This window comes from Carassius gibelio, chromosome B20 (assembly GCF_023724105.1).
Source record: "Carassius gibelio isolate Cgi1373 ecotype wild population from Czech Republic chromosome B20, carGib1.2-hapl.c, whole genome shotgun sequence".
In the NCBI taxonomy this organism is placed as follows: domain Eukaryota; kingdom Metazoa; phylum Chordata; class Actinopteri; order Cypriniformes; family Cyprinidae; genus Carassius; species Carassius gibelio.
Window position 1 is genome coordinate 7777359 of NC_068415.1, and position 26232 is coordinate 7803590.

General features: G+C 34.5%; 2 protein-coding genes across 3 annotated transcripts; one reads left to right on the forward strand and one right to left on the reverse strand.

The window, feature by feature from the left end:
• Positions 1-1998: 1998 nt before the first annotated feature.
• Positions 1999-5312, reverse strand: LOC127983672 (gap junction epsilon-1 protein). Of its 2 annotated transcripts, XM_052585884.1 has the most exons (4): positions 5118-5312; positions 4332-4483; positions 4067-4249; positions 1999-3297 (listed from the first exon to the last, which is right to left on the reverse strand). In XM_052585884.1, the coding sequence occupies exons 2-4, from the start codon at positions 4368-4370 to the stop codon at positions 2896-2898; spliced, it is 624 nt and encodes a 207-aa protein (XP_052441844.1). In that variant the 5' UTR covers positions 4371-4483; positions 5118-5312; the 3' UTR covers positions 1999-2895. The 2 variants fall into 2 exon arrangements, with proteins under 2 accessions (XP_052441844.1, XP_052441845.1); XM_052585885.1 differs by lacking the exon at positions 4332-4483.
• A 2834-nt stretch (positions 5313-8146) lies between these two features.
• nmbr (neuromedin B receptor) lies at positions 8147-14215 on the forward strand. The gene is made up of 3 exons (XM_052585883.1): positions 8147-8628; positions 11430-11775; positions 13671-14215. The coding sequence occupies exons 1-3, from the start codon at positions 8240-8242 to the stop codon at positions 14052-14054; spliced, it is 1119 nt and encodes a 372-aa protein (XP_052441843.1). The 5' UTR covers positions 8147-8239; the 3' UTR covers positions 14055-14215.
• Positions 14216-26232: the final 12017 nt, after the last annotated feature.

Consider the following 26232-nt stretch of genomic DNA (forward strand, 5'->3'; position numbering starts at 1 on the left):
TACAGAGATTTCTTATTATTTAGTAATCATATATTTTTAAGATGTAATTTGTAAATGGTTTGCCATACTAATTTGTTTTATTAATAATATGCTACGTTAATTTAGCTTTTCTGTTTTCATTCTATTCTATATTATACAAACCCGATTCCAAAAACAATTGGGACACTGTACAAATTGTGAATAAAAAACAGAATGCAATGATGTGGAAGTTTCGAACTTCAATATTTTATTCAGAATACAACATAGATGACATATCAAATGTTTAAACTGAGAAAATGTATCATTTGAAGGGAAAAATAAGTTGATGTAAAATTTCATGGCATTAACAAATCTCAAAAAAGTTGGGACAAGGCCATGTTTACCACTGTGTGGGATCCCCTCTTCTTTGTATAACTGTCTGAAAATGTCTGGGGACTGAGGAGACACGTTGCTCAAGTTTAGGAATAGGAATGTTGTCCCATTCTTGTCTAATACAGGCTTCTAGTTGCTCTGTCTCTTTATTATGCGCCAAATGTTTTCTATGGGTGAAAGATCTGGACTGCAGCCTGGCCATTTCAGTACCCGGATCCTTCTTCTACGCAGCCATGATGTTGTAATTGATGCAGTATGTGGTCTGGCATTGTCATGTTGGAAAATGCAAGGTCTTCCCTGAAAGAGACGACGTCTGGATGGGAGCATATGTTGTTCTAGAACTTGGATATACCTTTCAGCATTGATTATGCCTTTCCAGATGTGTAAGCTGCCCATGCCACACACACTCATACAACCCCATACCATCAGATATGCTGGCTTCTGAACGGAGCGCTGATAACAACTTGGGTTGTCCTTTTCCCCTTCATTCCCAGTTTTCCAAAAAGAACTTCATATTTTGATTCATCTGACCACAGAACAGTTTTTCACTTTGCTACAGTCATTTTAAATGAGCCTTGGCCCAGAAAAAAAAACACTTGCGCTTCTGGATCATGTTTAGATATGGCTTCTTTTTTGACCTATAGAGTTTTAGCCGGCAACGGCGAATGGCACAGTGGATTGTGTTCACCGACAATGTTTTCTGGAAGTATTCCTGAGCCCATGTTGTGATTTCCATTACAGTAGCATTCCTGTATGTGATGCAGTGCCGTCCAAGGGCCCGAAGATCACAGGCATCCAGTATGGATTTCCGGACTTGACCCTTACGCACAGAGATTGTTCCAGATTCTCTGAATCTTTGGATGATATTATGCACTTTAGATGATAATAACTTCAAACTCTTTGCACTTTTTCTCTGAGAAACTCTTTTCTGATATTGCTCCACTATTTTTCACTGCAGCAATGGGGGAATTGGTGATCCTCAGCCCATCTTGACTTCTGAGAGACACTGCCACTCTAAGAGGCTCTTTTTATACAGAATCATGTTGCCAATTGACCTAATAAGTTGCAAATTGGTCCTCCAGCTGTTCCTTATATGTACATTTAACTTTTCCGGCCTCTTATTGCTACCTGTCCCAACTTTTTTGGAATGTGTAGCTCTCATGAAATCCAAAATGAGCCAATATTTGGCATGACATTTCAAAATGTCTCACTTTCAACATTTTATATGTTATCTATATTCTATTGTAAATAAAATATAGGTTTATGAGATTTGGAAATGATTCCATTCCTTTTTTACTCACAATTTGTACAGTGTCCAAACTTTTTTGGAATCAGGTTTGTATTTTTAATTAATAAAGAGTTATAATAATTAACCGTTTTCATTTGTAAATGTTTTACAATGCAGTTTGGTGAACCTGTAGCTTTACTGTACACCATTGATGTAACTGTCATAAAAGAGTAGACATTAGCTATTCCTGTTACCTAATAGATTATTTTTTAAATTGTATTTCCCTAATAACATGTGTGAATATCACATATATGTAAAGGTGTGAAAAAAAAAGAATGACATGAGTATTTTAATTATTTTTAATTGATTGAAACTTCACAAACATTAGGAAATCATTGTATCTGACAGAGTGCCAAGGATTCACAAGCAGTTCTGTTTATTCTGACCTAGACTGATAATACATTATGGCAGTCATAAAATATGCACCAATTGTTATATCTATATAAAGATTTTCATGCATAATCATATCATAAATCCCACAGACATTGATCAAAAAACCAATATAAATGATCAACTCTACACACAGTACAAAAGCTATTACTCAAACAGCTGTGGTGTTGAACAGTGGGAAGGCAACAGTGGGAAGATGTGCAGGCCAGACCTGCCGCCAGATCTCCTCAGATGCTTCATTTATGCATAAATAGTATTCTTGTAATAAATAGTTACCCGCTGACACAAAGAGATCAGAGTATGCCATTTGTACCTGAGATGAAACACTTAGCTGAGAATAATAACAAAAGTTGGATGGATGCCTGATAAAAACATACAGATACAAACACAAGATATGGAAACCAGCAGCATGATGAATATTCTATCTATGTGCATGATTGTAATTAGATACCATGGAGCTTTCAATAATGTTTTTATAAACTGATGCTTGCAATTTGTGTAGTACTTCAATATTGAAATCTGAAAATATTATTGCAACAATAATAATTACCTACCAAATATTTATGTGGGGTTTGGATTAGATTACACAAGTTAAAAAAAAGGAGTGTCTCCTGCTGGGGAGGTGTTTTGTAGGTTTAAAAAGAAATCTGAAAATCTAAAAAGATTAATGAGTCCCTTGTCATTAATTAGGCTCATTTTGTTTTGATTATTCCAGAAAAGGAATGATAAGTTGTCTTGTTTTAAAAAAAGCATGTATTTCTGTGTCTACCACCAGAACATGCAGAGGTATGTGGGTTTGTGGGTTTATGTCCTGTCTGTCATTCAGAGAGCCAGCTAAAGCATCACTCAAAACACTTTCTAAATTCTCAAGTCACTGGCTGGTTTAAATAACCGAGTCTTCGGAACAGAATCTCAAAAATCTCAGCGATACAGAGGAGGATGGTGATGATGGTGAAGGTGTACATCGCACTGAGGAAGATAGTCTTCTCAAAGTGTCCAGGGACCATACACTTCGAAATGTTGAAGATCTTTGCAAGGGCACTGACATCGCACATATAAATAGGATCAACCAGGAACCCAAAAAGGTGGCTCTGAAGCCAAAATGCTAAGGCTTCCAGAATTATTCTCAACAGGACAGAGATGATGTAGAAAACTGTGGACACTAGCCGCTCAAGGATCTCTTCCTGGTCTATATTTTTACAGGCAGCATAAAGATGAAACACAGCTCCAGGTACCAAGACAGTGACTAGCTGCAACGCCCAGAATACCTACAAACAGACAATAATAATAATAAAAACATTACTTTCCTTCCTTTAGGTTTTTTTTTTCTTCCAATTTGTCATTTCATCCTAAAATGTTTTTTATTTGAATGAAAAATCAAAATATGCTCAAAATTTAGTCACCCTCATGCCATCCAAGAAAACAGTGCTTCGCTTTATTTCGCTTTTATTCGTATTAATGTAACGTTAAGACATTAAATGATGGCCTGGAGTCGTGTGGATTACTATGGATCATTGTGATGTTTTTAACAGCAGTTTGGACTCTCATTCTGACGGCACCCATTCACTACAGAGGATCCAATGGTGATAAAGTGATGAAATGCTTAATTCCTCCAAATCAGGTCAATCAATAAAGAAACAAACTCATCTACATCTTGGATGGCCTGAGGGTAAGTCAGATTTCAGCACATTTTCATTTAACTCTTTCTTTCTCTTATCTCAGTGGAAGTGTCTGTTAGGCTTCCAGTTTTACAGTTATTAGGACTCATTTTTTAAATGTTTGATTTTCGGATTTCTGAAATAGTTTCAAAGGTCCCACATACACCTAAATGCCAAATCTTACAGTTACATGTTTGGATTGGTAAAATTAATTAATTCATTAATAAAAAGCTGTTAGCTTCCCAGAATTAATCTGTTTTTCTTTATTTCTACTTTCTACTTCTTCCTGCATCCATAGTCAATTTTGCCTGACCTTTCATGCATATTTTCATACCACAATAGCAGACTATTAAATCCAAATACTTTTAGAAACTTTTACCTGAGGTGTTATAGGCCTGAACTGGTTGTAACAGTAAAGGTTTATTTCCCTTTTGTCTGGATCACAGCTGAAGTGGAGGGCCTCATTGCCATAGACGGTGAATCCAAGGACTCCAAGGAAAAATGTACGCACTGAGCCAAAAAACAGTGTGTGAAACTGGCCTATCACTGTCGGAGGCCTGAGCTGAAATATGCAATGAAGAGATTATAACATGCAAGTACAAGACCAGACATGCATCCACTAAAACTTTACATTATATACTTACACATCCTTCATAAAAGTTTTTGATGTAGTTTAATGACATAATTTGGCTTCACAACTCTGCATCATTCTATGGTAGCTTGTCACCATCATTGCCAGTCTTCTAAGCCTCAGGCAGAGGCAAATGGCAGTTCCGAACCTCCACATGACCTTTCGCTTTAGAAACCCCTTGTCAATGCATGCATTCTCTTTTTATCCGCAGTGCCTTCATCAATTTACTCACACAGTGCAAAAAACAAAAAAAACAAAAACAAAAAAGAAAATAACAAAGGCCATGGGACATGTGGTCAGCCCATAGGCTAATCCCTATTCAACTCTGTCAGCGAAAAAACAACTCTTGTATCTCACAATAGAACAGAGCAAACATGACAATTGCAACGAAATGCAATTGTACCACTGGGCAGATCACATAATGGAAAACAACAATTAATAAATTACTCAAATTACCGAGCACGCCTTAAACAAACTATTCTTATCAAGGTAACAATAAATGGCATTTAAGTTAAGTGCATTTTTAAAACAACAGTTGGTTGAGTAATGATATCTTGGGATTTTGAGACTCTCTAAATTATTCAGAAGTATATAGTTCCATAAACATATATATTTTTCTTTATTACATATATCTATATTTTGCATTTGTAGCTGCACATCCACCTCTGCTTGACAGGCCTACTGAAAGTTCCTCTAGACGTTCCTTCAGTGTTTCTACTCTAAAACCACAGCACAAGTAACGTTCACACGGTTAGAAACGTTTCACAAACGTTAAATCGTCGATTAAAAGTCCACACACCAACCGTAATCCAGGCGGAGAGCTGTTCATCCCCCTTCTTAATCAGAACCGAGGTCCTGCTCTCATGTCACTGCGTCCCGAGGGAAAGACAGACCTGCTGGAAAAGCCGCATGTTGGGGGCGCCTTTCTGACGGCAAGCTTTTTCGACTCATAAACCAAAGAGCAAACAGACAAGCAAGTCATCAATGAAACGTAGCAAAGAATACATCATGACCACAGAGATGCTAATTACCGAAATAAGAGTGCTGGGGTCTGGCGGTCAAACGGTCATTGCGCACGTGATGCACACGCAAGCATAGCTGTCCATCAGAGTGATGATTCATATATGACCATGCTTGATTGTTTTATTAGCGCACAGAGATCATGGTATAAGAGAGGACTCTGCTATATGAGTTTACATTATTCGTGCGATACCATTGCCGTATTATGAATATGCATTTGTCTATTTATAGCCTATTATTTGTGCATTAAAAAGTCACTGAAAATAAAAACGCAATATTCCAATTTCTTTGAAAATAAAAGCAGGTCTAAATGTGTAAATTACGTTCCATACGTCTGACTCAAAACTAATTTAAAATGCAATTCTTTATAAATAAATAAAATATTTGAATATGCCTCTTCTCTAATGAAGGTGTTTTAAGTTTCTCTGGAAATTGCGAAGACATCTAATTAAATGACTCAAACATTATTATTATTTATTTATTTATTTTTTAAAATGTGGCAGTGGCAGCTATGTGCGTCAGTGCTGGTTTTGGATGATGATGAAGGAAACCCATAAACGGCATGTACCTCAACTAAATATTTCAGTTGCATTCTTCTCTAATTACATTTTTCGTCTCCATGCAACTTTTTCACAGGTTGCATCAAGCCACCAGATGTCACTAAATCAACAAATGACATTTCCCCCATGCAACCCAGGTCGGTTGCGAATTATATCCATTTAGCCTATTACCAAAGGCCTTATTTATATCAGCCAACATCTGTGTTTTGGTAAACATACACTATTAGATTTTGTTCGTACGATGTGAGTCAAGGTGAGTAACCAGTCCAGCTGAACTGCTAGAAGGAGAAAGAGTGGGGCATGTAATGGTTTTAATTAGTAGTCTGAAACCCATTCTGGTATGCATGGCGCATGTCAAGTTCAGAATTTGATTATTCTTTTGGCTGATCTATAAGCACACCAGAACCAGTAAAAGTTGTCAAAACACCACATCATTTCTGAATAAGTGTCTGGATGTTTGAATTCAGCTTTCTACTATGAGATTACCAAAGCGTGAAGTCTTTGTATTCAGCATGGCACAAATATGAGTTTTACAGACAAAAAGCAAGGACTTAGACATGATACATTAGTTCTGAGACCAAGGCCAACTGAAAAATCTGATTTTAAGATCTGTCTAGACAAGGAACCTTTCTCATTAGCATTTATAATCCATAAATGACTATTTGCACTAAGTATATGTTTTAATCCTTGTAAGGATGAGAAGCCAAATCTAAACCAAGATTTGAATTTAAAATATAATACAAATCTCTTTATGTAATTCTTTGGTCACACAAGCCACACAACACGACACAAGCCACACAAAAAGTCTTCTTCATTTGCGCCACATTTTTGCAAGGGACTAGAGAATTTCCTTTCTATCTTTCTTTTTCAAATACCTGTTTTTCCACTCTAGTTGTCCAGACCCTGTTGGTTTTCCTGATTATGTATTTATTGCAATTCTTCCCTCAGTAAATCCCCCCTGCGAGTCATAGAATGAGTATGAAAGAGCTCCAGTCGAACCCTGATAAGGGAGCGCGCGGACAAAAGCTGCACATGCCGAGTCCAGAAAGCACAATCCCAGTTTGTGCTACTGATGAGCGAATGCACTATATGATCAGCATCATTCAGAGATGAGGCTGCGTTTTATGAAATAAAAAAATACACTTTAAAACATGTCATGAAGGATGGATAGACAGACAGACACATAGATAGATAGACATATAGATAGACATATAGATAGATAGATAGATAGATAGATAGATAGATAGATAGATAGATAGATAGATAGATAGATAGATAGATAGATAGATAGATTGAAAGATAATTAGATAGATAGATTTAAAACTGTTTGGTGCTGTGCTCTGCAACAAGGTCCGCATTGAAGTGGTGGCTCCTATGGCAAGCCAATTTAACATGGATTCCTTATATATTATGCTTCTAATACTTGTTTTCTGATTAATACTAATAGTAAAACTGGGAAAGTGAATCGTGACTTGTGGCGAAGAATGAATAAATGCTAGTATCAAATGACTGGTTACAACAGGAACATAGCATAAACAAGTACGAAATTTAAATTATGAGACAAGTCAAGCGTCATTATTTAGCTCAAGTCAGTTTAGTGTTGATTCAGTTTAATAAAATGAAAAGTTAATCTATTTTGAAATGAGTTCATCTCAGCTATTTCTACAGAAGCATTGTCATTATTCAGCTTGAGTTGGTTCTGTGTTGATTCAGTTCAGTTGGATAAAAGTGTAGATGTTGCAAGATATGATTAACTTAAAAAGCAGCTACAGAATAGTGTCATTATCCAGCATTTTTGTGAATGAGAAATTTTAATCAATACTATTCACTATTTGAATTTATATATATATATATATATATATATATATATATATATATATATATATATATATATATATATATATATATATATATATATAAATATATATATATAGATATATCTATATCTATATATATATATCTATATATATATATATATATATATAGATATATATATATATATATATAGATAGATAGATAGATAGATAGATAGATAGATAGATAGATAGATTTTTTTTTAACTAGTAGTCTAAAAATATGTGTTGATGACATCAATACATAATAGTTTTTTTTTTTAAGAGTTCAATGTTAAATTGGTTTGCCACAGGCTCCCCCTTTACTTGTTCCTGCCTGTCAAAGAAGCCAGTCAACTTTTAGGGACGTGGCTGAAGACATCGCTCATTTCAGCACTAAGTTTGGCGGACAGCACCTCTTGCTCTTTCACTCTCTATGTCTCTATCCCCACTGGACAACTTTTAAAAACCCTTTCAACTACTCTGCTTTCTAACCACTAAAACAAAATATGAATCACACTTTCTCTGAGGATACCTCAGTCTATGAGAACTTCACAGATGACTGGACATCAGATGGAGGGGAAACGGTGCATTTCATCATTCGATGCGTTATCCCGTCGGTCTACATACTTATCATAACGGTTGGTTTACTGGGCAACATTACTCTTGTGAAAATATTCATCACTACCAGCGCGATGCGAAGTGTACCAAACATTTTCATCTCCAGCCTGGCCGTTGGAGATATTTTGCTTTTGGTCACTTGTGTACCAGTGGACGCGTTCAGGTATTTCTATGAGGAGTGGATTTTTGGAACGGTGGCTTGTAAGATGATCCCGGTGATCCAGCTCACTTCGGTCGGAGTCTCCGTGTTCACTCTCACGGCACTGAGCGCAGACAGGTAAGGCGAAAAATCATCAATGAACAACTGCAATCACTGCCACATTCACCACTGAATGAACGGAAGAGAATGACATTTAGAGATAAAATAATGCTGTTTAACAAATAAAACTAGAAATGAGCAACAAACGCGATGTAATTTTCGTAGATTATACATTAATTTTAATAAAATGTTGACACGCACACCTATATGTGTTCTTATTTGTAAAACTATTTAAGTTTAAATTGTTATATATATATATATATATATATATATATATATATATATATATATATATATATATATTCGTTTATTTTGATCTACACATATATTTCAAGCTTTGGCATTTTTTTTTACATTCATGCCAATAAAGAAATTTTGAATTGCATTGAATAAATAAATATGTATGTGTGTGTTACTAATCAATAACTTTTTTGTACACACACTTTTTAAATGTTTTTAGTATATTAATTGTATTATATATTGTTTATATTTTATGTTGTGCATACTGTATATATATACATACATGTGTTGTTTATTGCTATATAAACCACAAGAAAATATTCATATTAGGTTTGTAGTTACTGCTTTAAGTCATTAAGCAGTAAAGATTTTATTAAGCACCTGTAGCTGAGAGCAAATGCAAATGACTTTGATTTACAGAGGAATTAATCGTGATGATGAAGATATCATACAACATTTGGCAAGCAGCCTGTAGGGATTCTTTAGTACATTTTATTCATTGCACAGATAAATTTCTCAACAACAAAAATGCAGTTCATTTCTCTGACATTACACAGAGTGATGGGGTCAGGTGGGCACAGAGTACAGTTTTGGACAGATTATGAAAGATTTATTCGGTATGTTGGGTTTTTTATACTTTCTATACACATAAATAAGGCTGGAAGTCATCTATACAGCCTATCCATGACATTAATCTTCTGAATTTGTCCACACCACAGTGAATTTTATTATAGAAAAGCAGCAATTTCATAACCAAATTGGACCAGGGCTGCTGTAAATAACAGAGGCATCATTACAGACTAGACAGGAGGGTCTGGGATAAAGCTTACTAGAAATCATTGTTTATTAAAGAAAATCTCCACATACATTTGGACCATAATTCCCTAATATTTCTTTCCATAAACTGCACCTGAAAGTAGGAATATCTTCTGAATTCAAAGTTTTTATTAGTAGATTACTGTGCCTCAAATCCTAAATGATGATTGACGACCTAATTAATTGACAAGCTCATTTCTGGCTGCAGGTCTGCGAAAGAGCATTAAAAATGTGGCTGAGGATCCATAGTGAAGATGACAAATGTCCTCTCTGTTTCACATACTCAGTCTTATCCTTCATTGTTGTGTCAGTGCTTGGGGGCCCCGGCTAAAGGTGATGACCTTTCCTAGTCTGATTTGTTGCTCTGTCAGTTTGTTGTTTGGAGCACCTGAAAGTTCATTTGTGTCACAGTGATTATGCCAGCACCCTGGGGTCCTAGTAGTTCTCATTTATTGCTATTGATTTGTAGGCTGCATTTACAGTTCCATTCTCCAAAACGACAATCGTGATGCAAAATGTAGTCAATGTTCAGCTACTTGTGATAATGAATCTCCTGGCCTGAGGAATTAAGTTTAAAATGATAGATTTGAGGAGCTTCTCCCTGAGGAAGAACGACAAGCGCATTGACTAGTATTTCATGTGAGAGGAACAGAAAACAGACCATTTGTATTGTCAACCAGATGACAGTTTTGAAGACGTAATCTGATTAGAATTTACTCAGCATTCATAGTCATGCATGAAATACAATCAAGTTAATTTGCATGTCAGTCAGTTCATACTGTATGTTCAATTGGGACTTGTTTACTCATGGAGAAATCAAGCTGTGATGGCGCTCCCCAGCTAACCCACGCCTCAGGCAGGGCAGTCGGTTTTCATTGAGGGAAGAAAAAGCAAGCCCAGGGCAGTGAAACCTGGTGGAGGAGAGAAGTCAGGGCGAGGATGCTGTCATATGAGATTTCCATTTACCTTAGAGATGATGGCAGCAGAATGTCTAAAGGACACTGTCGAATAGATCAAGCCGTGCCAGTTTGTCAATAGGAGAAAATAGACAATTTCCCTGGAACAAAAGCAACCAATTTTCCACCATGAATTTCCTCTAATGGTTTTTGTGTATTCTGTCTGTAGGCTTTGCAGCTCCAGCGGAAGAACAGAAAGATGTGCACAGGAAATATCGTATTTCCTATACGACAGCTTTTCTTTTAGAAAAAAACCCAAAACATTAACCTAGAAATGAATCATTTATGACTTTGATCATGTTTTAGACTTACCATTGCTGATCTCAAGTATAGAGAAGCAAACATTAAATCATTAAATAAAAAAAATATGATTTAAAAGTGCCATAACCCTTGAGAAAAATGTTTTAATAAAATTAATATATAAAATAAAAATTAACTGTGTAATTTCCAATAATGCCTGTGTTGACAGAGTACTTTAAATTCTTCAAAGTCTGTCAAATAAAAATCTTATCTAATAAGAATACTGTATCCCTGTATTAGTAGACAGATTAGTAACGTCAAAGCGCCTAATCTCAAAGGTTTTCCTAATAACGGGTCAAGTATAAACAGACACATATCCCAGTGTGGAATAACTTCAAACCGCCACAGAGAATCAAATCTGACTTCAGATAACACATGGTGTTGTTTTCCCTCAAACCATGATAAATTGTTGATAAACAAAGCAATTTTCTCTTTCATCCATCCTCAACCTGGATGAAAGGCGCAGCAATCTGTGTGCTGACAATTCTTCACATATGTTTCTCTTAGACACAAAGCTATTGTGAATCCCATGGACATCCAGACCTCCAGCGCCGTGTTCTGGACCTGCTTGAAGGCCATCACTATATGGGTTGTCTCAGTGCTGCTGGCTATCCCTGAGGCGGTCTTCTCGCAGGTGGTTCACATGCCAGACAAGAACATGACGTTCACCGCCTGTGTGCCGTATCCACTCTCCAACGAGATGCATCCCAAGATTCACTCCATTATGATATTCCTCGTCTACTTCCTGATCCCTCTGAGCATTATCTCGGTTTATTACTACCACATCGCGAAGACGCTTATCAAGAGTGCTCACGATATGCCAGGCGAGATTAGTGAGCACTCCAAAAGACAGGTAAGAGGTTCCAGGGGAAGAGTGTAAAGCTCACACGGCTGAATGCCAATCTTTTGTGTTTATCCAAATAAGTTCTTCTTCAAGCATTATCTATCAATCATGTTTTATATCTCACAGAAGAGACAGTAGCGCAGAACATACAGATTTGTAATTATGAAATATTATTAATTTAAATTATCTATCTATCTGATGTTTTTTCTATCTATCTATCTATCTATCTATCTATCTATCTATCTATCTATCTATCTGATTTTTTTACCAATTTTTTCTATCGAATGTTATCTGCCAATTTGTATCTATCAATTTTTATTGATTTTTTTTATCTATTTAGTATCTAACTGTTTTTTTATTCCTCCATCCATCCATCCACCCAGTTAACTATCTATTTCATTTTTTTAAACTGTCAAACGAGTTGTCAACCCAAGATCACTTTTACATATTTGCATACGTATACAACATCTAGGATTTACTTTGAAAAAAAAAAAAAATTCAGAGAAATTAATAGAAAACTTTACGAATAATTATCAAATTAAATTAAATGTTCAATATGGAAAATGTACAGACTGAAATGTTTTGTGACGTGTACTCTATATACATCATTTATGACTTTTTAAAATTCAGTATTGGAATCCAAAAGACATTCTTAATGCAGTTCACAATGCATATAATCCTTACTCGTTATTCAGAAAAAATGTCAAATTACAGTAACAGCTGTTGTTAAAGGAATTGGCCCCTTTATGATGATCTAAGACCAGATTTCTCTCAGAAGTTTCAAACCATAAACATTTTTAGAGAAAGTGTAAAATGAGCCTCTACTCAACCGAGGGACACCCTTCATAAAATGCTCCCTTGACAGTTTTTTGAGACAGGACACTTTATCTTTTGCTGGGCTGTGAATCATCAGTTAAGCATTGTGCCAAGGGTCCTTAAGGATGACAGATATTCTCGTTAATATTCCCTTTTAGCAGCTGTTTCAAGGCAGCTAACATTTTCCGCTCCCTCTTGCCCTTGATAATACAGTATATCATCCTAGCTGAAGTGTATCACTTTACCTTACCTATTTAGGTTATGAGTAATTATGCGTTTCATGGGACAAAGCAACACAGTCTTGTTCATCCATCTATCATTCATTTCTCTGAATGGTGTGAATGGCTTTTAGGGATAAAATCTCTTGTATTGCACTGAATGTACTTGATTGAACAATAGAAAAATAATGCATTATCAGTACCGCAGAATCTCAGGAGCCAACTAATAAAAAATCGCATACCCAAAACTGAAAATTCAGACATTATTTACTCACCCTCACCTTTTTCTAAACCTGTATTAGTTTCCTTATATTGTTGAAAAATCATAAGATAAAAAAAAAAAAAAATGCAGACAAAAATGTTATCACAATTTAAAATAATCACTTTTGATTTCAATATTCCACAAAACATTAAGCAGCAGCAAAAATAAATAAATAAATAATTAAATAAATAAATAAATAATAATAATTAATTAATTAATGTTCATTGAGCACCAAATCATTAATTTCTGAATGATTTCTGAAAATCATGTGACACTGATGCCTGGAGTAATGGCTGCTGTGTGCCATAACAGTTAGGTTAAATACATTTTAAAATATTAAAATTCACAATATTACTGCAAATAAATGCAGTCTTATTAACCTTTATAAAGAAATGTCCTAGTAAAACATTAAAACATAATGCTGAAACATAGATCACTAACCAGAACTTGATCCCAGCAAATGACAATCAATAACTGGGTTCAGAATCAGGCTAGAGGATGCGCTTGTGAACTTGCATGCATTTTATTGACCTTTTCCTCATTTAAAATGCACCTTGTACTTTATCGAGTGTTCTTATGTGTCAACTTTTCTCCTTCTCTCTTCTGAGACGGAAACCAGGAAGCGTCTGGCCAAGATCGTTCTGGTGTTCGTGGGCCTCTTTGCGCTGTGCTGGTTCCCCAACCATGTTCTCTACATGTACCGCTCATTCAACTATCGGCAGATCGACTCGTCGCTGTCACACCTCATCATCACGCTTGTGGCGCGCGTGTTGAGTTTCTCCAGCTCCTGCGTGAACCCGTTTGCCCTCTACCTGCTGAGCGAGAGCTTCCGAAGGCACTTCAACAACCAGCTGCTGTGCAGACAGCACAAATACCAAGAGCGCAACACCAGCTACCTTCAGAGCACCTCTGCTATCCGCATGACCTCCATCAGGAAGAGTACACCTGCTGTCACCAACGGACATGGCCAAAAAACAGGAGTCTGCATTTAGCATCTGTTCTCCAAACCGAACAAAGTCTGAGAATAAGTGTTGCTGGTGACTCACATTTAGGTTCGACTGAAGCGTTTGGTGACCCAGCTGGGTAAACGTGCGGTTATTGAAAGCAGAGGATTTACTGTTGTAAATATCGCATGCAGGTTTTTCCCAACGGTTGCTTGAGCCCAAGAATTAAATTAGCTTTATATTTGAAACAATATTCTTATTGCAAACAGAAATGAATGGATATCTTGCTGATAAAGACTAATTCTATTTCTCCTCAACCAAAAGACAATTTCTGCCTGTATAAAATATTAGCTCTGTACAAAAGATTTCCATTACTGTATAATGGCAGGTTTGCTTTTCGGCTCAATCTTATCAAATTATGAAAACTCAACTTTAATCGATGGAAAGTGCATTTAAAACAGTAAATGAATGGTTGGGAAAGCAGTTTTGATTTCACCAGGAGGACAAATGTATTATAGAGATGCCACTGAAATCATATACATTGCATATGATCACTTTCTATTTCTCAGACGATGACAATATATTCAATTTAGGAGCAATGGGAGACATGGCTCTTCCCGGTGAATGTTAATGTCTACGATGATAGATCAGACGGGTCGCACACTCAAGGGTAAACTGTGGTGATTAGATTAATATATGCATAAACAGATTAGGATTCAACATGAATATAAATTTCTCAGACACGTTCCCCCTTACCTTCCGATATATAAGTCATAGGAACATCAAGATCATCGTGGCATCGTATCATTCTTAGATTCACCAGCAAATATTATCATATTGATCACTGCATTGCAGTACATCATCTTTTAAAATCTTTGAAATCAGTTTCTGTTTGGAGCGCCTGATGTCTATATCTAATGGAATAATCATTCAGCCGTGAGGTGAAAATATTACCTATAAATGTAGCAATTGTCAATAGCTGCCGGACTGCAGGCAGTGCACCTTTGAGCCACATTTTGAGCTTTCCAACAGGTTCCTGAACCTGAAAAAACATCATACCTTAACATGACACGATTTGGAGTTTAAAGAGGTTTTTGAGATCTTGTGGTCCTCAAGGTATTACTTTGGAAAATGTACACAATTTTAAAATCGAATACATGCACTTTTACTCAACACACACACATTTTTCATTCAGACCTTCAAAGGACATATTTCACTGGTCATCATTATACATTTTTGTCTCTTTTACTGAACGTCACATTTCCTTGAATTTTAATTAAGTTCTCTTCAAAACAATGAAATCCACTTTAATGGAAAATGTAATTAGCGATAACTATTACAATAATTTGTCCTTGTAAAGACACATCTCCCACAACACAGAGTCTTTGACCTGAAGCAATGTGTTTCAATTACATAAAAAAATTACTTAATTGACACTAGACTTGTGTCGAATAAAATCAGCTGAAGTTATCAACCATTTCAAGTGATACATTTTAGAATGCTGGTGTCAGTTTAAAATCAATAAATAAAAAAATAGAAGAAAAAATCACCACTGGCTCTTGAATTTATAAGTCTATTTTAAAAGACAAAAAAAAAAAACCTTTACAAACTTGAGTACAATTAAATGTCGAAACTTAGATTTTTTACTTTTAAGTAATATCTTGACAATAATTTCTACATTTGACACGCTGCATAGTATAATTATAAAATTATATAAAATTCTAACAGCATAGAACATGACATATAGCATCCTTTAGCATCATGAAGTGAGGTGAAAAGACATCAAACGCACCTCCTCAAGAATCGATTGTAACTGTTCTACAGGAGCAGGATCTAAATGTAATTTGGAATGATTGATTAAAAAGGCACACTACACTTTTCCCATCTACTTTATTGGGATTTCACCCGGAGAGTTAATTAAACTTATGGATTAACTTCTCACATTGAATCAAGACAAGTTCAACCAAACTGGTTAATATCTTTAAGAACACATGCAAAAAAGCAGTAAAAGGATTATGCTAAACCATAAAATAAGTATTTCTGCTAGTGCTTTCAAATGATTAATTGCGATTAATCGTATCCAAAATAAAAGTTTGTTTACATAATATATATAAGTGTACTGTGTTTATTTATTATGTATATGTAAATATACACAGACATTCAGTATATATTTTGAAAATATTAATATATGCATTTAAATATTTATATTTTATATTATATATAAATATATTTAAATACAAAACATTCTTAAATATATACATGCATGTAATTGTATTTATAAATACATAATACATCCATAATACAGTACACACATTTTATGTAAACAAAAACATTTATGTTGGATGTGATTAATCACGATTAATCGTTTGACAGCACTAATTTCTGCACTTCTGAGCTACAGTAGCTTGCTATAACATGTTATAACGTAAACATATTCTAAAAGCAACTCACGTAAACACATTAATAATAATATTGTCTTATTCAGAATAAGGTAAATAATCAGATTACTGACGTCCATGTAAATGTAGTCATAGTCTATTATTGTAACACAATTATAGTATGACTATAGTGTGAGCCAATGTGGAGCCGCAGAGCCTCCTCTGCTATTAAATTGAAACATTAGTCGATTCGATTGTTTCATGTGGGTATAGAGCAATGCAAAAATATGTCTTTTTCAAGTTTAACTGATTTAGATCTATGTAATGCAGCAATGGCAATTCAGTCATGAATGTTCACCATAACAAGATTCTAGAATATTAATCAAGATATTTTAATTAAAAATTTCAATAGATAAAACTTGATTGATTACACTCTACTTACTTCAAAACTTTAAAATGATTAGTTTGATAAAGTGGTTATGTTTTGATACAAGAGTTTATATTTTAATCAGGAATGTCCAGCTCCTGCATATGATAAAATGTCAGCTATGCTTACAATGTGCATGTTTCCTAACCCTTTCTTATTCATAACTGAAAAAGAATAAAAAATATTCTAGAACATTTTACAGATGGGACCATACTAGAATGAATAAATATGAATGAATACACCATGTAATGGTTCTATGTGTTGAAATATCACTAGCTGGTTTTAAGTAATTTGTATGTGTTTATTGAAAATATGTATTTTTATGTTTTCTTGAAATTATTTGTGTTTTTTTTTATTGTATTATTTGTGATTCATAAATTGTTCCATAATGTATATCAAGATGTATTTAAAATGCTAAGTAATTAAAGATTCAAATTGAATAACGAATAAACAGATTTTTGGACTTCTACAAATCTACAAAAGCTTTATGATCCCTCAAACCAGACTTGGAAGATGAAAAACAAGTTTGATTTATTTATATATTAACTTCCCTAAGCAACTGCCATGCAAATATGGTCCATTTTTAAAGACCATAATCTGTTCATGCACAGATAAAGGTAACATTATTATTCAGAACTGCTGAATGAGTCATGGCGCAAAATATTTGAAAGATGTAAAGAATTTTTATGTCATGGTTTATCGCTGTCTCCCAGATTGGAATTGCATTTTCTTTTTATTTGTCACAGAGCAACACGGAAAGAAAATAATTGCATCAATAATTGTATATCAAAAATATAAATCAGCGTAAACACACATAAAAGGGAGCATTATGCTGTATTCACTGAACCCTGATAAGACAGCCAGCTGAAAGCAGTTGAGTTTGTCCATATAATAGAAAACAACATGCAACATTTTAGATTTATTATTATTAATAACACTAATAAATCATCCGATTGTCAGAAAACTGATGGTTTTCTGTCACATATTTGTAAACCCCACACAGCACTGACTGGACTGATATTTTAGATCTTGCTCATATATAATAGAAACTGTCCTTTATGAAATAGTAATGAAACTGTATGAAAAGCTTCATTCTATATGTACACAGTTTAAAGGTTCATCCTTGGAAATAAGATAACATGTTGTGTGTTTTTACTATACCAGATTCTTTTCCTCTTCCTTTTCGAGGAATGACTTTCTTAGTGACATGCCAATGTAACATTTCCTTTACAATTTCACAGGACGAGAGTAAGATCAGTCACTGTGGAGCAGTGAAAAAGACTTAGTGAGACTTGCCATTGTGCTAGCATAATTTTTTTCTCAACAATCCTCAATGAAAGGCTGAAGAGTGTAGCCAGTTAATTACGCTTTCTTTGTATCGTTCTGATTGGAACAGCATTTAATTTGTTTGCTATTATTCGCTCTCTGCTGATCACTAATCCAAGATTCCGGGAAAAGTCTTCTAGTGGCCATAATTAACTTCATTAGTAAGGTTTAATTAGAGAGTTTAAAAATGGCTTTAAGAAAAATGGCTTTAACAAAAATATAGTCAGTCCAAATTTTTCATCGTGATATTAATTGAAAACTGTAATTCTCTACCAAAGTACTTCCTTAGTTGATGAATTGTGGCTTAGAAGTAACTTTCACATCTACGTACCTTTGCATAATCATATGCCATTAAACAGCAAAGCCTAAAATGTTATTTATGTCTAGCGACGCACCTGAATTGCATCTTTAGGGGTTCAGCTTTTTGCAAAAAACATGTGCAAAAGTGCATGTTAAAATGTCATTTGTGTATATGCCCTGAAACAAACAACCCTGTTTAAATGTATTTTTATAACTCCGCCATGTTCTGCTGAACTTTCCTGTTAATGAATAAGGAGGCTATTCCTCTGCCGTCGTTCTGATAAGGCCAATGTTCAATCAAGGAAAATAATTGGCAGCCATCCCATCGTTGTGTGTGATAATTCCTTTTGACACTACCATGTCTTTTGTTTGCACCCATGCTGTCACTCTTCACACATTTATTAGCTCACATCTCAAAAGTGGCCAAATGCTGATGGCGCCGATCACTTTTAGATTGGACTCCTTATACCTTCCACAGAATGAATGGCACTTTCTTAATAGAATAATTTCATTACCTGAGAACTGCTCTAGTGGTATCAATACTTCTCTTATTAAAAGAATAGTGCACCCCAACATTAAAATATGTATTGTGTCAGCTTTTAACTGTCATTATATGGGAATAATTATTTTTATTTTATGACAATTCCTTCACCGTCTCCAGTAAACTCATGACAATATATATTTGTCATAAAAACATCACTTTTTACCACCTGTAAATGTCAAAAACAACAACAACAACATTGAAAGTCTCTAATATAAGAAACAAAAAATACTTGCCGATAGTTCTCACATATCTTTCATCATTTAGGAATCTTAAAAAAAAAAAAAAAAAAATAAAAAAAAAAATTTATTTAATATTTTTTAAATTGTATAAAACATATTAAAATATATTTAAAATATAAAAATTAAATAAATAAAACTTTTAAATTAGCGAAACCGTAAGAAAGTATATTAATACAAATATAAATAAAGTAAATAATTTACAAAGAGTAAATATATGACTCTCTACAACAACTGTTTTAAAGACTCTGCAGTATTAACATCATAAAGTACTCTAAATATGGTACACAAATATGCCATAGCTAAATGGCAAAGTCTTGCTATATGCCACTGAACTGTATACTACCAACCAAAAGGTTGAAGACCCCTGGTTAAGATCTATCTGTCTGTCCCTTTGTATTAGCACTTTTGGAACAAATGCTGCCCATCAGATTATTTATGGGTTGCTTAATTCACCTCCCCTGCGGCACGACTTCATGTTAGCGAACACATGCAGACATGTATTTGAACATGCACATAAACACTCTTTCAAATCCTTCATCCATATATATATATATATATGACAGCTCACAAATGGAGTTGTTATTTTATTTTAATATGACAGGACGGTCTTGGTAGGGGATTTGCCAGAAGTGTTCTGTTACTATCAATGCAGAAAAGTGATGACAGTTCAGCAGAACTATTTCATTTATTACGACAGGTGCTAACAAAGGAGAGCTGACAAGTTATGATTACCTTCGTCCCAGCTCTGGGAATAATTTTGTTTGAATGGTTATGTGATAATCAGATTAATATAAGGTAATTGAAACATTAACAAAAAAGGGTGAGTGTGATTTTTCAGAGCAGTCTTTTGTAATTCATCAGGACTCATTCAGGCACATTAGAAAATATTGCTGTTTCCTACCAGAAGTGTGAAAATCTAACTCTGATCTCATAGTAAAGATACAATTTGTACTGTGACACTGTTCTTAATGACAAAATATTCACTTGGGCTTGTTAGTCCCCCATGAATCTGTCAAAATCCTAGTGTGCTAGACATTTTCTATGCTTAACCCTTCTCATTTGAAGAAGTCAAAGCAGGTTCCAGAAGGAAGTACTAGTCTCTGCATTTGTGGGCCTGTGGCACATTAGTCACCAAATGTCACTTAAAGCACCTGCAAGACATTTCAAATGTTTCAAATCCCCTCTGTGCGTTTGCTTTCTCTTCTTTCCTTACACTCTCACATAAGTCAGCTTGCGTCCTCTTCCACCTCCTCATCTTCCGCCTTGCATTGTGTTATCAAAACTGACACAAATAAGGGTTGGTAAATAACATTACGGCGCAGCTGGACGGCAGTTTCATCAGGCCCTTCAAATTTTTGGGTAATGATCTCTCAAAAATGATCACTGTTTAAAAATATCAAAGCAAAACTGATGGCAGAGAAAGAGGACACAAGACAGAGGATTAACTACTGAATATTAATAATAATAATAATAATAATAATAATAATAATAAAAGATTGCTTTGACTTTGAAATCATTAAATAATCTTTTTTTTTTTACAAAAAAATTTATTTTTTAAAATAATATAATTTTTAATACAGATCAACGCAAAAGGCAATAGCCTGTCCATTGCCTTCCTATATAACTCTTTGAGATATAAACACCTAATTTCATCCTCAAAGCAGGCTATTCAATATAATACAAATCACTTCAACAGCTACCAGAAAAATTCTTGGGAACAGAAATAATAAATTCAAATGGCCTTGCCTGGCACAACATAAAAAGCATTTGGGATGAAGTCCATTTAGAGTAATTTAACACATAATTATGACCATAAGCAGCCAGGAAATAATTTGTGATTAAGCATCTTACCAGAACAGAATGAAACAAATCAACTGCTGTTTGTTTGTGCCAGACCCTTGAAATTATTCTTGCAAGAGTGAACCAACAGAAATTGTCTCTATTCTGTGCATATGTTGGTCATGCAATGGAAAGTTATTTATTTTTCATTGGCTTAAGTAAAAAAATATAGATGTGAATAATTACCTTAATTTTTTTTTTTATTTGATGAATGAAACACTTTTCAATTTTCAGTGTATATTATAGTAACATCTAATTGGTGGTGCAAATATTTAATAATTAAATATTGAACTTTAAACTTAGATTTTTTTTATTTGTATCAAGGAATACGATCAGGACTTATTGTTCATACAACACTAAATAAAAATATTACTTTCCAATTCACACAATCATTTAGACATCAAGACTATGTGTTAGACATTTAGCCATGTGTTGCTGTTTCTCCACCTCTGGTGAACAATTGCAGCAGACATTGATGTATGGAAACCATTGTGAGTAAAGCAACTCCTGACCTCATATGTCTCAAGTTGTGTGCTTTTGCTATCTGATCCGCCCAGAGACCTTTGTGATTGGTCAGACTATCATGGTTATTGATTTGAAAAAGATAAGGTCAGAGTATTGTTTAATTGAATGGGACGGTGCTTTGTTGAGGCAAGATAGAGGTGTGATCGATAACTTTAGCCTTAATCAACATGCGTTCTCATTATATTGTGGACCTAAAGCATCAACTCAATATTGGCAATATAGTGCTGTGCTGCACAGTTCAGCAAACAAAAGTTCATTGTGATTGCTACTGCAAACAAAGCCGGAAAAACTAAACGAAAGGGGGGGCTCTTTTAAAGAATATGTCAACCAAGCCCACCAGAAGAACTGCGGTTTGGTATGAAAGGGGTTTATACATAAAACTTTACTAATAAGTACACATAGTACAACAAAAGAGATCTACAATACATAATGCCAGTGACCTGAGCCATAAATGTCATGTGACCTCAGAAGAGACATCATCATGACAATGCTGTTTGGCTGACGGCACCATGAGAATCTGCACATTTCCATGCTCTTTACTAGCAGCTATAAAGTCAAAGGCTGAATATATATATATATATATATATATATATATATATATATATATATATATATATATATATATATATATATATATATATATATATAACACAATGAAATACTTGCAATTTATATGTTGCTTGTAAATAATTATTTAAACCAACAACATATACAGATTTATTTCTTAGTTTAAACTTTTATTTCTTATTTTAACTCTCAGTGTTTTTATTTAAGGCAGAAATTTATATAAGGCAGAAATGAGCTTCTATGTGTTAGTTATAAGAAATTCAAATAAAATGTAATTTAATAAAGAGAAAACCAGCTGAAAAAAAAATAGTAACCAGATCTCAAGTTCTTCTACCTGCCTGTCAGAGAAAATGTAATTAGGGTTGTCTCCACAAATATCAAACACTGGTGGTGGAAAAGTGCTGAAAGCTTAATAAAGGATATATTGGTTAGGAGTGTTTGCTAGAGATCTGATTGGACAGGAGCTGCTTCTAAGGGTCAATTACAGTTGTTGTGAAGAGCTGCAGATAAGTGAATGGTTGTCCTTATGCTATTAGCTGTCGGTGAAGAATAAGAAGGATTGCTGTTGTTGGTGTACCCTTAAATGCCGATTAACTTCCTTTCCATGAATAGTCCGTGTTCATGCTTGGAATTCATTTTCCAATGGGTATCCTCCAGGTCACTTCGACTGTTCCCATGGCGACAGGAAGCTTGAAAGCTGCAGGCAAAACCAAGGGAAATTCAACATACACATCCAAGTTATTTTACAGTTTAAATTAAGATTTTATTGCATGTATCACATCTATATCTTTTTATCTGAAAATATAATATGTGTATGTGGACAGACTACTGAAAACGTTCATTTGCAGCATGCAATACAAATTGTTTTCTTAATTAACTGAGAAAAAAGTATTCCCGTAGCTTTGTAAAATTACGGTTTACCACTGATCTCCCATTACTATTTTACAAAGATTCTGGGCCTGGGAGCATTAGAAAGCTCTTGAAAGAGCATCATAAAGCTCTTGGAAGCTCTTCAAAAATATTTTAATTTGTGTTCCGAAGATAAACAAAGGTCTTATGGGCTTGGAACAACATGAGGGTGAGTAATTCATGACAGAATTTTCATTTTTTGAGTGAACTATCCCTTTAAGTGCCTTCTGACTTCTAACGTCTCCATAGTGTTGTGATCCATCATATTCGCAAAGCAGCCGTGATTATAAGAGGAGAAATCAATCTACATACAAAATACTGGTCACAAATGATTGCCCACTTTCTAAATAATAAAAGTATAGTGCATCTATAATGAATTATATAAATTAATAGTTTTTTTTACTGATGCAAATATGTTAGAAAACAATGCAAATGTGAAACTAATGCCAATTTTTATCTTATGCACACTATTAATGCATTCAACTTTTAATGCAGATGCACTGATGCGAATCTGTGACTTTTGCAATCCCTACAACAGCAAATATTACTGATATACTACAAATGACCAGAAACAACAACTGACTGTCTTTAGCATGCTCTGTCTTCATTCTGTGCTTTGCACCCAGACTACATTAATATTTATTTTAGAATCTAAAGCACTATTAACATACTGCACACTGCATACTGCATCCATAACTCACTGAGATACTGCTTTATGTACATCCATCAAATCCTCCCTGTCTGCTAGCTCACTGATAATTATGCATCTCTTCCCCTTAGCCTAGCATATAGCATGTGGTGTGGCACCCGAGGGATGTTTCGAAACCTCTGTAGATTAGCCTCCCGAATGTCTCTGCTGCATCTTTACCTCTGTGTAGTGTTGAATCAGCCATAGAAGTCTGCTCGGTGGGGAGGAGGTTTGAACAGAATTTAATTCTCACCCGGATCAATGGTAAGGCTGAGGTTTCTTACAGGATTTACCCAAGGCTTTTTTACCGTATCGATCTATCGAACTTGAAAACATCCTCAGAGAGTAATGGGAATTAGCAGGCACAGTAAGATGTCATCACTACTGTCAAGCTTTTTCAGGTTAGAGTATGGCAGAATCATCATTTTTAACCATTTTAATTGTCTCATTTAAATGTGCTGAAAATTGTCCATTAAAGCATTTAGAGCAGAAACAGTGTTCAGTAATGTGGCAGAAAAGCAATGTTTTATTTTTCTTCTTACACACATACACATCTTTGTTAATGATTATGTAATTAACTGCTCTTCTTCAGACTTTGAAGTAATTAAATAGATTTTTTTTTCTTCCAGTTTTGAGTAAATGTCATGTTTTAAATGCACAGAGCACTTGTACAGTACAGTTCCGCCAATGACATCAAAAGCCTTGCCTTGCATAAAAACTACAAATCATTAAAGCAAACTTTTCAGCAAAACAGACCATAATGAATTGTAGTGACGAATATTTCCATTGTATTAGGCATATATTTTCCCTGCCACTTCTCTATGAGAATAATTGCGAGTATACATTGTTTTTGTTCAAATCAAAGTGTAAATAAACATAGAAAATGTATCCGTGTTGTGCTGCTGACACAGAAGAGCATATGCTGTTTGCGTTCAGTGGATACTCTCCAAAAATGGCACTATGATGATGCGGAGGAGACAAATTATTGAATAAAGTCACTATTTTTGTGTTCTTTTGTGTAAAAAAAGTATTTTCATAAATTTGTTAAATTACAGTTGATCCCCTGATGTCACATGGATTATTATTATTTTACCAATGCTTTGTTTCTGGATGTTGATTGTGTTTGTGACATTGCTGTCAATGGAGCATCAGAAACCTCTTGGATTTCATCAAAAATATCTTAATTTGTGTTCTGAAGAGGAACGGAGGTCTTATGGGTTTGGAACAACATAAGGGTGAGTAATGACAAAATGTTCATTTTGGAGTGAAGCAACCCTTTAATGACTGTCTTGCTTCTGTGGAACACAAAGGTTGATGTTTTAAAGAATGTTCACACTGCTCTTTTTCATACAACTCATAAAGCATTCTGAAACAATTTAATAGCTCTGGGAGAAAAATGTTAATTCAGACTTGTTTTGAATGAAAAGTTACTAACCAAAGAATGTTAATTTTGAGAGAATTATCTATTTAAATGTAAATGTACTGAGTATTGCTTATTCACATAAAGACATCGCACTAAAATCTGCATAGGGATACAGTAAAGCAGATTAAAATACATACCAGATTCTTGCTAATCTTAATATAGTAATACTTTAGTTTACTTTATTAATATTTTAACTTATTGAGGTATTAATACTTAATAAGGAATTGCTAAAACACCCTATTATGTTTTCAATCTTAATCAACTTCTAATAAGTTTTCTAATAAAAAAATAAAAAAGTTTGACCTATTACATATTCTAATATTGTAACGGTAAAATCTATAGTCAGGATATAAAATGATGAATCTGAAGCATAACAGAGCTCAATGATGTCTGTTTTCTAGCAGCGGTCAGTTACAGAGGTGAAGGGCCAGGGATTCCTGCTGGGTCTTTCCAAATGTTTTTCCACTGTTCATAAAAAAAGCAATGGAGCAATAACGTGATCTACTTGTTTTGTTAAAAGTAACAGTTTTGTCAGGCATTTTTGACAAATAATTTTTCACTGTGATTTTAATATATACAACATTTTCAATGTGTCAAACATTTTAGCATAGGCACAGATAATGTTTTTGAATGCTGCTTATTTCTTAGTACTTATACTAGTACTTATAACTAGGCTATTTTGTGTGTGTGTGTGCAAAATCACAGTGTCTGGAAGTAAAGAGATCAGCCATTGCTTGGTCTCATCTCAATCAACAGACAGCGACCTACTGGCCACACACACACACACACACAGTCTGACAATCACTCTTTCATGACCTACAGTAATGATAAAACAAAACACATAACCATTTAAAGAGTTAGTTAACCCAAAATTAAAATTCTGTAATTAATGACTCTTAATGACCCTCATGTCGTTCCGTACCCGTAAGACTTACGTTCATCTTCGGAACACAAATTAAGATCTTTTTGATGACAGATTGATGTCATAGAAACGATCGATTCTCTTCAGAAAACTTGGACTTAAACCGCTCTATTCATATGGATTAGTTGTCCGATCTCTT

Excerpts from the sequence above, each read along its gene's own strand:
- LOC127983672 (XM_052585884.1), bottom strand. The coding sequence starts at position 4,370 with ATGTCATTAAACTACATCAAAAACTTTTATGAAGGATGT. Across the intron at positions 4,250-4,331 it reads AAAACTTTTATGAAGGATGT|CTCAGGCCTCCGACAGTGAT; the intron begins GTAAGTATATAA and ends TGCATATTTCAG. Across the intron at positions 3,298-4,066 it reads TCAGGCCTATAACACCTCAG|GTATTCTGGGCGTTGCAGCT; the intron begins GTAAAAGTTTCT and ends GTCTGTTTGTAG.
- nmbr (XM_052585883.1), top strand. The coding sequence starts at position 8,240 with ATGAATCACACTTTCTCTGAGGATACCTCAGTCTATGAGAACTTCACA. Across the intron at positions 8,629-11,429 it reads ACGGCACTGAGCGCAGACAG|ACACAAAGCTATTGTGAATC; the intron begins GTAAGGCGAAAA and ends TGTTTCTCTTAG. Across the intron at positions 11,776-13,670 it reads GTGAGCACTCCAAAAGACAG|ACGGAAACCAGGAAGCGTCT; the intron begins GTAAGAGGTTCC and ends CTCTCTTCTGAG.